At 25.5% G+C, this 13,665-nt stretch overlaps 2 protein-coding genes across 6 annotated transcripts; both read left to right on the plus strand.

The window, feature by feature from the left end:
• The first annotated feature begins 51 nt into the window (after positions 1 to 51).
• LOC126895991 (uncharacterized) lies at positions 52 to 5,221 on the plus strand. 4 transcript variants are annotated; one of them, XM_050668367.1, is made up of 4 exons: positions 52 to 159; positions 2,831 to 2,964; positions 4,043 to 4,190; positions 4,685 to 5,221. In XM_050668367.1, exons 2-4 carry the CDS (start codon positions 2,844 to 2,846, stop codon positions 5,007 to 5,009), a joined length of 594 nt encoding a protein of 197 aa, XP_050524324.1. In that variant the 5' UTR covers positions 52 to 159; positions 2,831 to 2,843; the 3' UTR covers positions 5,010 to 5,221. The 4 variants fall into 4 exon arrangements, with proteins under 4 accessions (XP_050524324.1, XP_050524327.1, XP_050524326.1 ...); XM_050668370.1 differs by lacking the exon at positions 2,831 to 2,964 and adding an exon at positions 1,849 to 1,948 and having other exon boundaries at positions 76 to 159; XM_050668369.1 differs by having other exon boundaries at positions 149 to 262.
• A 165-nt stretch (positions 5,222 to 5,386) lies between these two features.
• LOC126895989 (cysteine dioxygenase type 1) lies at positions 5,387 to 13,091 on the plus strand. 2 transcript variants are annotated; one of them, XM_050668365.1, is made up of 5 exons: positions 5,387 to 5,675; positions 6,135 to 6,271; positions 9,679 to 10,272; positions 11,307 to 11,476; positions 12,644 to 13,091. In XM_050668365.1, exons 3-5 carry the CDS (start codon positions 9,693 to 9,695, stop codon positions 12,674 to 12,676), a joined length of 783 nt encoding a protein of 260 aa, XP_050524322.1. In that variant the 5' UTR covers positions 5,387 to 5,675; positions 6,135 to 6,271; positions 9,679 to 9,692; the 3' UTR covers positions 12,677 to 13,091. The 2 variants fall into 2 exon arrangements, with proteins under 2 accessions (XP_050524322.1, XP_050524321.1); XM_050668364.1 differs by lacking the exon at positions 6,135 to 6,271 and having other exon boundaries at positions 5,388 to 5,675.
• Positions 13,092 to 13,665: the final 574 nt, after the last annotated feature.

The raw sequence follows: 13,665 nt of genomic DNA on the forward strand, positions 1-13,665 counted from the left end.
TATTTTTTATTAAATAATATACTTAACACACGTGCGTCTCTTACTGATAATGTTATCAAAAATACTAAATATTTTGATTTTAAACACAAAAATAAAAAAATTGTATTTCTCCTTTCTATGAATTTTTAAAAATAACTTAAAGTTTAAAGCAATTAAACAGTAAGTAAAATAATATAATGTAATTATTGAATGATATAAAAAAACTCCAAAGAATTTTACTATATTAATGAAAATTATTTATATTAAAATCATATAACTTATGGTAATTCATTTTTAATCAATTTATTTTTGAATATTATTTAGTTTTTATTTTTTTTCTTAACGATACTTTTATTAGACCACATTATTTTCATAGATGAATTTTAAACTTTAATGAATAATTGATAAAAATTATTTTATTGTATGAATTTAAGTCATTTGTACCTATTTCATAAATAATGATATCTAATTATAATGTAGAATGAATAATTCTAATAATGGTTCTAGATACAATTCCCATATGTAGAACCATTATATAAGAGTTGTAAATTTGCTTCCTGAAACAAAATTATTTCTTTCAATTTCATGTTCATTTATTTTTGAATGAAAATAAATTTCTATATCTTTAACAGATTTAATGTTTATGATATATTCATTAGGTAAACAATTACAGGAAAATGATATTTTATGATAACTAATAACTAATGTTTTAATGTTAGTTATAATTTTAGTCCAATACTATAATTAATAACACCATTGTTAATATTTTTGAGTAAGTACTGATAATGTTTGAATAATTATTATCAATTACACTTTTATAACACTAATAAGTTCCAATATTTAATTTAAAAAAAATTATAGTTATTTTTAAAACTCTTAAGTTTAAATTTAAAATAAGATCTTAAATATTATTAGATTAAAGGAGCTTGAGGAGTTTTTTAGGGGAGGAGAAAAGCTTTAAAATAGTAATGTTTTAATTCTAATAATTTTGAGAATGATGAAATTTTTGCAATGTAACTTAATCTTTTTATTTTTCCTCGCCTTCATCTTAACTACTTGGGATTGGTTACTTTTATCCTAAACTTCTTGACACAATCACATTCAATAATATCTTTCCATCTTATTTTTATTCTTCCTCTACCACTTCTTCCTTCAACTACATTTCCATAACTGTTCTTACATCTTCCGACTCCTCCTTTCATAATAAAACCAAACCATCTAAGTTTATTTCCTCTTATCTTATCCACGATTGACACTACACTTTTACTCCCATTCATATGTTTGATTCTTATTCTATCTTCTCTAGTCACTCCACCCGTCCATCTCATCTCTGCTCTATTCTTTTGTCAACCAACCAATACTCTGATTCATACATCATAGCTGGACCCAGTATAGTCTTATAGATCATTTCAGCCTTATAAGAATTCTCTTATTGCATAACACACCGAATTTCACCCACCCACACTTGATCCTACATCTTACATTCTCATTAATATTACTGTTCTTTTGTACAACTGAACCTAAATACTTCAAACTTTCACCTCTCCTATCACATCCTTGCTTACTGTAACTGAAATGTAACTTAATAATAAATATAAGAATGTTTTTGATTCGTTCATTTGCGTTTATATAAAAATGCATACCTATAATTTAAAATTAATGTTGACTATGAATTATTTTTAAAAAAATATTATTTTGTCTTAGTATAGCAGCAATAAAAAAAAATTTTTTTTATACTTTCTATGTATAATTTCCTGGAAATATGGAAGTGCTCCTCCAAACCCCCCACATGTGCCAATACTTTCAAGCTCAATATGTGTTTTACAAAAACATTTTAATGAATGTTATCATGATTAAATTTTATTTTAGTGAGTGTGAATACAAATACATTCTTTTTGGAAAAAATTAATTTTGAATGTAAATGAATTCGTTTCTTTGATGAATTTTCCAAACCTGCATAAAAAATTAAGTATAAATTTTGTTTCATTAAATATTTTTTTACTTTTTGATTATTTTAGTTTTGTCATTAATTTTAAAAGAAAAGTTTACTGTGATGAATTGATTTAGTTCACATTTTATTTAAGGAACTTGAATTTGAATTATTTAATTTTTAAGAAAGACTTTCTCATTACTGTAAATTAGTCATATTTTTAGAATATTTATACTGTAGAAAAAAAATGTGATTAAGACCTGATGTCTATTTCAATGGAAATAATTTAACGATTTTTTTAACAGTAATAAACATAACATGTTTAAAAATAATAATATTATTTTTCTTTTGTATTAAATATATATTGTAATTAAAATTTTATCAATTTAAACCAAAATAATATTCTGTATTTAAGAAAAAAATATATCAATTTAAATGGACATTAAGTGCCATGAGGATTTTAAGATTTGATGTATGTCTTTTAATTGAACGTCTTTCATCTATATATTGGATGTATACTTATTTGTTATGTAGGATTCATTATTGAAAGAATTTCTATACTTTATGCATAATGTATAGAATTCCTTCTATAAGTACCTTACAGCATTGTCCTCCAACTATAATTCTCTACCGCGAACTTAAATGAAAAAATCTTATGAGGTCCACGCTAGGTGAACTAGGGTTTATCAGTCGAAAAATAAGAATAAAAAAAATTTTCCTGTTATAAAGCCTATTTTGTATGAAACACTACTCTTTAATACATTTCTATTCATATATAATTAATTAATAAAAATAATTCTGCCTCCATAAAAACTTGTGACTAGAACGCTTCTTCAAATAACTATACCGGAGCTTTATTATTGGAAGGGTTTATTAGTTATATTATTGTTTTAAAATATGTGTTTGTGTAATAATTTAAAGGTAAACAAAAATCATGTCAGATAGTTCGTCTTCTGAAGATGAAATCAATAAAAGAATTCTTCAGGATTCTATTGATAAAGAACTTTTAACTAATGATATGTTCACCAAAAAAAAGTTGACGACCAATTCTAAAAGTAAACATAAAGAAAAAGAAAAATATTTCTAAGTCAATGAAAGGCTTGCTGCAAACAACCTAAAACTTCTTTTTTAATTGTTTGTGTGGATAGTTTTCGTAAGCTCCCTTATTCACCAGATTTAAAAATAGTGCCCCCGCCCTCAATGTATGTAGGGCCTCTCGGGTTCCTGTGCCTTGTACATACAACATATTTTGACATTGGGTACAACAAACTTCTATGTCGGACAATAATGGCTATATTTAAAAGTAAAATAATTTGTTTTGTTTATGTAAAAAGTTAAAATACCAAAAAAATTCTAATTGTTGCAGCAAGCTATTTAATTATTAATTGACAAATTACCAAATAACTTATTTCTTGAAAACTCATAAAGTATTTCTACATATTGTCTTCACTAAATATGATCGTCACCCTTGTGCCAAAAATATCTAAATGCTTTTTATAGTTTCGAAAAAAATCAGTTTTTGTGTAATTTATAAAAACTAAAATAATACAAAATATTTAGGGTCAAGTGAGCAAATGTAAATTGTAAATTTATTATTCCTTTTAAAATATTCAGTAGATATTACACTTTAGATGAGACCATTCCAAACCCCAAGTATATAATTATGTTATTTAAGTATAAATAAAAAATAAGTATGCATCTCCTTTTAAAAATGTAATTACACTTACCCCACTTAACCCTAAATTGTATTCTTTTACGACTGCAAAAATTAATTATCACCCAAAATAATTTTTTTATTAATTGTTATGTAATTATAATTTTTTTTTTTTGTATTTTTATAAATATTAACATTTTAAATATTTATTTTATCAATTCGATGTTATTTATGAGGGTGTTATGAAGTGGTAATGTATGTTATCTCACTTAGTCATTTTTTACACTTGAACTCTTGGCATGAGGGCAACGGTATGTCTAATAATTAAACATTATTGATTACACAATTACAATTAAGTTATAAAAGTAGGTCCTGTAGCGTAATGAATATTTTATTCTGGAAAGTCTTTTATCCCCTCCATCTTATTTTCATTAGATATTTAGATTTGTCACCATGAATAACAGTTTGTTTATATTTAGATAGTTCTATTGAAAGTATTAAATCCTTCCAAGTTAAACCCTCTTTGAGGTATATCATAGAAGACGAAGGTCACAACCACAACTTCCTTAAAGTTACTCCTGACTTCCAAGAATATGTTGCTAAACATTTATTCAATCACTTAGAAAGGTATAATTTATTTTATTATAACAATCCTTTTTTCTCATTTCTATTATATTTAACTGTTATGTTATCAATCATTAACAATAATTTTTTAAGCTATAAAAATTTGAATCACGTAGTAATATAATAACATTGAAATTAAAACTCTGTAAGCTAAAAAATTAAAGTTAGCTTTCAAAGCAAAAATTATCATTGTTCATTATCAAAATAGAAAATATTGTAAATATTATGTTAATCTCACAGATCTATAAGACAACAATTTGTAGTTATAGATAATAAGCATAAAATAATTTTTTTTTTTGTGATAAATGTTACTTATTCTTTCTTTTTTATTTTATTATTAAGTTGTAAACTTACAAACTTGAATTTGAAATACTTATTCAGTACCAACTTGAGATTTTTTTTGTTTATTAAAAAATAATTAAATTAAAGAATACTTTTTATATTTAGAATTTTCGAGTATAGTTATGTGATAGAAACTCTCTTATTTAATATTACAGCCAAATAGTAGAGAAGAAGAAAAAAAGAAAAAATATGCCCGAAAACGGTGATGAAAAAAAAGGTATTCGTTTATTTAATAGCTCAACTTTATTAATGGGCGATGTGTCCTTTGCACCTAAATATAAACCACATAAAAGAAAAAAACATTGTAATAGTGATGATGAAAAGCTTATCAGAAGTCGTGCTAGCGAAACAGCAGTTTCTCCGCAACAAATTTTAAATAGAGAAGAAGTCAAATTTTGGGCAAAAGAAACAAAAGGTAAAATTGTAAAGGTTCGTCCCAACAAAGAAGGAACTTTTGATGTTATAAATGACATCTCTTGATTAATAAAACTATTCATTCACATAATAATTACAACTTTTTTTGTAAATATTTTCAATATTTATTTAGTATTAAAAAAACTGTCATCATCACGTTTAACCATGTACTCTTTACTTATTAATATTATCTTTAGGACATAAATTTGTACAAATTTATATGTAGTAAGAAATTTTAATACTATATTGTTTTAATAAATAGTTCGTTTTGTTCATGATACGGTGTTTTGTTTATTTCTAAGCGATTTTATAACGTTTATCATTATCCTACTTCTATAAAATTTTATAAAATAAAAGCTACTTATACAATTTTTAAGTGGTATGTTCGATTTAGCATAATGATGTCTGATTTGATAACATACTCGATGACGGTAAATGATTATGGTACAGGGTACAGACGTAGTTTAGCAACTCGATCACCATTCAACTACTTGTTTGGAAATTAAAAATCATTCGTTTGGTTTGTTAGCAGTCGGAATAATCCACATTGATCGATTAACGCAAAGCTAATAGATAAAGTGCCAACAGAAAATTATACAAAAAATTTAATTACATTTTATTCAACAATTTTTCTCGATTTCTATTTTACTAAAATATTTTTTAATTATAAAATCGATCATTCTAAAGTATCTTGACCTTCAGTTAACATTTGTCGTTCTCGAGAAAAACTAAGTAAGTATTTATTTTATTTCATTTTAGTTAGCGAAATTGCAGTATTTTCATACTCCAATTCATTAAGTACTTTTTAATGTCATACTTTATTTATTTATTTCAAAATTTTAATAAAATAAATAGACTGATAACCATTTTATTTTGATATTTTGACTAAGTCATCATAAAAATATTTCTCTTATTAAATAAATTATATTATTCAATTAATGTTTTTAACAATAATTTTTTAACTTTAAAAATCCATACTTTCAAAATAGATAGAAAGTTCACTTAAAAACTTTTTTAAATGTAAATATTATTCTTTATAGTCTAATAATATAGTCAGTTATTTTTAACACAACGCTTCCCTAAAATAATCTTTATTTTATTTTATTATATAACCTTACAATATTACTTATTTGTCATTCAAAAAATTACCATATCATAAACTTAATAAACGATATCACATTTTATTTTCAGTTCAAAATTTATGAAAAGTATATCCAATAACTGCTGTAAAAGAAATTACAATTTAATCTAAAAATTAAATATGTTTTTAAGTATTTTTGACAAGTTTTGTATTAAAGTGGATCTAAAAATTCAAAGTTTATTGTGTGGTATATTATTCTTATTATTAAAATATTTTATTTTTATTAAGTTATACAAAAAAAAAAAGTTGAACTAAAGATTAGTTATAAAATAACATTAAATCACTTAATTATCAGTTGATAGACGAACAAAAACGTCTTGTTACCTGCATCGTTTAATTTACGCTATTCCAACAATTAATCATTTAGGCCAAAGGTTTGTAAGATAATTTTGATAAAATCATATAGAAAGTATTAAAGGATTATTAACTATTATGTTTTATTAAATAAAACAATGTTACATGCTTAATATTACATTAATTTACAAATTGACTAGATGGGAATGCATTCCCAGGATTAAAAAAAGGATTGTAGATAAAGGGTTATTTCATAAAAAAATTAGTTAGAGAGGGACCCACGTTTAAAATATTTAACAGCTAATAAAAAGGGATATTCTCATGTCGGATCTAATAACTTAAACTAACGACCAGTATTTTTCACATACTTAGTGTTCATAAAAAGCTATATGAGGTTCTGTTCAGAAGAACACTATTCTATTTGTCATATGTAAACAATTCATTATTGATCTAATCCTACTACTCATTGCTTTTAATTTGTTTAATCAATTATAGAATAATCACATACTGCTTTCCTTTAAGGATAACTTTAAACCTTAAAAATAACTTATCCAATACGTTATTTCTAAAAGAGTTTGCGGTATTTAGTGGTATGAATAAAATCATAGCGAACAAGAATTTAAGTAGACCGTAAAGTATATGTTAAATATCTCCTTTTCGGAACTAGTTAATATGTTCTGTTATTATTTATTTTTTTGTTTAAAAACATTCAAATGGTTTTCATTTATATTAAAGCAGTACGTTTTTGCGGTTTGGCTCTGAGTACTTAGCCACAATTTCTTTCTCTAGGAGTCAGTTTTCTAAAGCCATTCAACCATAGTTATCCTAAACAAATCGTTATTTGGTTAGTTATGCTCATCTTAGGTAACCTTCAATTGTTGAACATGTTAAAAATGTCATATTTGACATTTTTTACCTTCAACAATCTGTCGATCAGATTTGACCAGATGATGCTAGGTAATTGAAAACGAATACTTTTATCTTGTTTTATTTTTATAGGTTCAATGTATCGTACTCAGAATGTCTATTTATAAGCCATGTGATTATTTAGTACGCACAGGTAACTTGTTGAAGGTTTTCGTTTACTCATTTTCTGAATTCCTTAGCCTTTTAAACGTCGCTTGTTCAACCCACTCCATCCATTGAATTTCTAACTCTCGTGTTTAATGTTCTAACAAGTTCAGAGCCATATATCTTGAAAAGGACAACGTATCCTAGTGCTACCCTAGCTACGACATTTGTTTGATATTAATAAAAATAAAAGTTTAATTTTTGAAAGTGGTAGTAAATAAAATTATATGTGTCATTAGAGTTTAAGTGAAAGCAAGACTCGTCTGATTGGTAATCTGTGATTATTCTCTTTATAATTGTATGATTGAATATGGTTGATTGAATTTATAATGTAAAGTGTAAACACGTACGGAGAAATCATATCGCATTAGGATTTTATGTCACCGCAATAGCTTACGGATCTTACCTATCGTTTTGTTGTCATCAATCCCAATTGATCCATTGATAATTTCCTTAAAAAAGTAATTATGTCCAATGAATTTATTGATCACACAAATTAACTTTATCTTTTGTAAAATAATAAAATATGTGTTAAGAATATTGTGTTGTGCGTCATGAAAGATTAAAGAAATATCAATCGTTGAAAAACTTTCTTGTAAAAAACTCAAAGAGTAAAGAACTTCATTCTGCTGAATAATATTTATTACACAAACAATCTTACACACTATAAAAGCTGAAACTTCCTGTGTGATTTTTTTATAAATTTAATTAATGTAATATAACTAGGCCCCGATAATACCTATTTTAAGCCTCAGTGTTAGATTTTTTAATGGGACCCAAGAAAAGTTTTTTCATAAAAACTGTAAACAATGTTTTTATTATAACACTAATAAAAACTGCAAGTGATAAAAAAAATTATACAACTTTTAATATTTTAAGTTATTTTACAATTACAAGACTAGGTTCTTTTTCTTTGTAAGTCCCTATTAGCCGGGTCCATGGTCACAATACAACCCCATTAATCGGTCTTGAATCTAACTCTATACCAGAAGTGTTATTTCATATCATACTGGACTGGGGTCTACATTTTCGTGGTACATTTCCTAATAACTCAAACCTATTACACTCAATATAAAAATTTCCATGATAGAAATTTTTCTAAAATCATTTTTACGATTATATTATAAATAATTTAGAAATAAGAAATTCTAAAACTATTTAAATATTTATAAGAATATAAATGAATATTTCAAAAAAAAAAACGAATGTAAGCATTTGAATCTTCTTGGGGGCTCATGTTTTATTTGAATTACTATAATGTACATATACTGAAAATGTTATGAAATATAAAAATGTGTATAACATAATTATATTGTAAAATGTTCATTGTTTTTAAACTCTAAATCCATAATCTTATAACCGAACATTATTTATTTCTAACCAGAATAAATTCTGACGTAGTCAAGTGCTAATTTGAAGTGTTTTGACTTAACGTAAAATATGTATGATATATAATTTTAATAAGATAATCAGAGTTTATTGTAATTAAAACAATTTAATCTGTTTTTCACGATAAAAGTAAGTCAATATTTTTTACAAATTAGTGAAAATAATAGCAATGTTAAGTTTGAATAGTATTACATAGATAATTAGGTATTTTTTTTCTTTGATAATATTGCTGATAAAATTACAAGTATTATTTCGAGTACAACACCATTGAATAGATTTATTTAACATGCGTAGTTAATTTTGACGCAAAATGAAATAGGCTTGGAGTCTGACCGCTTCAAAAATTAAAAAATTGACAGGGAATAATTTTACATACTGTATTCTAATGACGACAATTTTGTTTTCAAAATTACATGAATAGATTTAAGGTACCCCTCAGTTGAGGTATAACATTTATTTGTTATAAATAATTGATCTTATTACTCACCCTAATAAGTAATAAACTCGAAGAAAGACTACCGTTAAAATAAAAATATGGTTAAAAATTACACTTTAAAGATACATAGTTTTGAGTGGATAATTATTTAAAGTCATCTCCAGTAGACAAAAAAATAGAATTTTTCGTACAATCAACTGTAAGAATGAACGGAATTTATTGCGAAACGTGTTCTTTCATCGAACGTTCATCTCCTGCTTTGGTATTTCGTGTCTTACTACCTAAAAAAAATAACTTCAAACATAAAAAAACGCCCCCTAGTATCACGTGACCATTGGAACCAAAATTAATCAACCAATGGCAATTTCTTTTTTCGAGTGATTATATTTATGTAATGTCTGCAGAGTAATCGACCAGTATGGATCAGTGTAATAGAAGAAAAGGTGAGCTGTCGGCGACGGAAGACGAGCAAAAGAAATCGCTGTACGACGATGGCAGGTTGACTGCTACGACCACAACTGACAAAACTGTGGAAGCAATACGCGGATACTGTCGTCATAAGAGCATGCCGTCCGACCTGTACCGGCCCGTCTCAGGTACTCGGAAATTCCGGCTGACCGACCTGATTGCCGAACTGCACCGCGTGTTCGAGGAGGATCGCGTTAACGTCGAGTATGTCCAGTACCTGATGGAGTCGTACAAAAGCGATCCCGCAGAGTGGCTTAAATACGCCAAGTTCAACAAATTCCGTTATACCAGAAATCTCGTAGACGCCGGCAATGGCAAATTCAACCTGATGGTATTGTGCTGGGGCGAAGGCAACGGTTCCTCCATACACGATCATCCCAATTCCAATTGCTTTATGAAAATGCTGGCGGGCCAATTATCGGAGATACGTTTCTCATGGCCCGAAGACTCTTCTGATGAAAACGACATCAAACCAATGAAAGAGATCGGTCGCTCCTGTCTCGAAACAAACAGCGTGTGTCATATAAACGGTGAGTAAAATTTAAGTGTTATCAAAAAAAAAAAAGTAAAACTAAATTTTTCAGTAGACGTACGTTTTTAGAATCAAACTGTCGTTTTATTTATTGGCCATTGTTTAAAACTGACACTACCAATTTGTTTTGTTTTTATGTAAACTCAATCAACTAATCCTTTCAATGTTATAATACTGTATCGTTTTTAATAATTTAATATTTATATGAATACGATAAAAATATATACGTTTTCTTCTTATGATCTAACGTTTCGTATCGTATTTATACACGAAAGTAGACGTATGCGAATTTATATGATTTCACTTGATTAAATTCGCCAATTTCTAAATGATAAGGTTATTTAGGTTAATGTTATTTAACTTATTAAGTTTAAACAAACGAGTTTGCATGAATTTATCACGCACAAATTCATAAATCAGCATATTTTTCATATAATACAAAATAAAAATAACTTTATCTGAAGATGAAAATAAATTCATTTATCATAAATCACAATTTAATTAAAAACTAAAAATAATATTAAGAATTTTTTTTTGGTATCTGTTAAGTACATAATTTGCTCAATTCATCAATTTTAAAGTTTTTTTTTTTTTATTAATATCCCTTGACATTATATAATAATGCTGGAGGTGAGACACAAGTGATGTTATTTTTATCACTAGTCATTTCATGTCCAACTTCCAAAATACTGATCTAAAAGTTGTTATCGTTCAGTCATCTTCTTAATTAGATCATTATCTATTAAATATACTAGTTAATTTTGTATGATGCCATTTGAACAAATAGCAGAGAAGAATATGACTAGGAAATAACCAGTGGATAAAAATGTTTTATTATTTTATAACTATAAAACTATATAACTTGTTTTATTTACTATAAAAATTTATTTAAAAGTAATATAAAAAAGTATAAATATTATTTAAAAAATGACTTACTTAATCTATTAACTAACTTTAAATATAGTAAAAAATTTTTTTATAATTTTAAACTTTTTTGGTTAATTACAATTGAATATTAATTATTTTTTATAGATTCTATGGGACTTCACAGAGTAGAAAATTCGAGTCATACAGATAAAGCAGTAAGTTTGCACTTATATTGCCCTCCCTATGAAATATGCTCCACTTTCAATCAACATACTGGTCATAGGGATGTTGCAATATCGACGTTTTGGTCTATTTATGGTAAAAAAGTTTCTAAGGTATGACTATTTATTCTCGTATATTTCATTAAAATATTTTGGGACAATTTTTCCTAATCTTCCTTTTTGCCCCAAAATATCTTGTAATAGTTTATTTTTATAGGGTAAATAGTATGCATTAAATTATAAATTCGAATGAAAAAAAAAATGTCATATTGATGAATACTCTATATATGTTCAATAAAGTTTTGTGCTTAGGCTTGTTAAAGATTTTATTGGCCAGGAGATAATACATTTGAAATACTTTTATGACTCAATTTAAATTTATCAGATTTCAATTGATTGAAAGTTTTTTTACTGAAAAATTTAAAAGAAAAATATATATATATATACATCTAAAGTGCCGTCGCTAGATTTTGCTAAACCCTGACAAACTTATTTACTGATAGGTAGAATATAACCATTAGGGTGGCCCTCAAAAATCGAATGTCTTTTTTTTCTTTATGCTACCCCTTAATTTTTTTTAATGGTCAAAAAAATGAGCTGTGCAAAATTTGGGACCGATCCGTTAAGGTTAACCCGTGCCCCCGGGCCTATTAAGTTGAGTCGAAGAGTCAAATTTAATAGAAATAACTGATCTATGTCTTATAACTTTTTTTTCTCTTAACTTAGAATAATAAAAGTAAAACTCAAGTAAAGGAAATTTTACAAGAAATTCAAAAATAATAACTTCAATGTTGTTTTCTCAATAAATAGCCCACAAAAACACTACATACAGTAAAAAACATGTAAAAGTCTTAAAATACGTTATAACTGATAAAATGAAAGGCCCTAAAAATAACAAAAACTTGCTGTGTTCACATGACAGCACTCCAAATCTATATCTATAGGGTTTTGGGTTAAAAGAACTTATCTATTATAATGAAACATTTATTAAGAAATTAACTGTTTAAAAATGTTTTTGTTATGAACAAATAGATCATTGTCTTTCAGTTATACAATATATAAATATATGCATACTTTATTAAACCACTTTAATCTTTATAAAAATGGATAAACATGTGCACAAAAATGTATATATATATATGTTATTTCGAAATTAATTTTTGGATTTATTGACCACAAAAACGTAAAATTTAACATTTAACCTTACAACTAACAATTTTTTTGTTTGTTTGTCGAATAATATCGTACTGTATTGATTAAAATTGTTTTTTTGTTTTTTAGAAACTTGAAGACTATGTGCCCGACGATAATTAATTTTTAAAGCTAACATTTTTACAAAAATAAAATTAAAAAAATGAATTTATATTATTTGAATTAACCATTCATTGTTTGTTAAATCATACAATTTTTAACTCAAATATCTATTATTGAAATATAAATTAAAAATTATAATTTTACTACAGTTAAAAACATATTCAAATATTAGATTGAATTCCTAGCATGGGTTTTCTAAATATTAATAATAATTTAAGTAATTATATAACAAATATTATTTGAAAATGCAACTTCCTAGCATAATTTAGTTTTATTAAACATGTAAATACTACTAAAAGAATTTAAATTAATTTCATTTGTATTCTTGTAGATTTAAATACGATGTAAATTTAATTTTTTTTAATTAATATTAAAAAAAATATTTTAGAAAATAATATATTAATAATAAAAAGTACCATAATATTTATTATTGTTAGCATTTTTATAAGATTAAATAATTTAGATATAGATAATAAACATCACTCACTTGATATTTGCATTATTTATGGGTTAGAATTTTTTTGAACAGTTACTATAAAATTGTATTATAGGTATATTTTCTTTGATTAACCAGTATTTATACAGTTATGTCATTTCATTTTTATGTTCTCAACTATGCAACAAAGCTAAACAATTTTAGTAATGCTAAATATAATTTGCTTCTTATTAAAAAATATTTTTATATAATCATAAATGTAATTCTTTATAACTGTGAGTAGTATTATTAACACTTTTAGGACGTTAAGTAGACGAAGTACTCCCTTATTTTGGAGTAAATGTCTCATTGAATAACAGTTTCAAATAAAACGATAATTTAAGTTCATTTTATTCTATGGAAGTATTCTATTGTAGAAACTAAGAGCCTATTTAGAAATTTATACTAAATTTTTATTTTACATAATAAATAAAAGAAAAACTGTATTTTATAACACAATTCCTTTATTTCTGTATCTGAGAAGCAGAATAATCCAAGTCTACTTTATGATGTA

The sequence above is a fragment of the Daktulosphaira vitifoliae genome, unplaced genomic scaffold, assembly GCF_025091365.1.
Source record: "Daktulosphaira vitifoliae isolate Bord-2020 unplaced genomic scaffold, ASM2509136v1 Scaffold_1, whole genome shotgun sequence".
Classification (NCBI taxonomy): Eukaryota; Metazoa; Arthropoda; class Insecta; order Hemiptera; family Phylloxeridae; genus Daktulosphaira; species Daktulosphaira vitifoliae.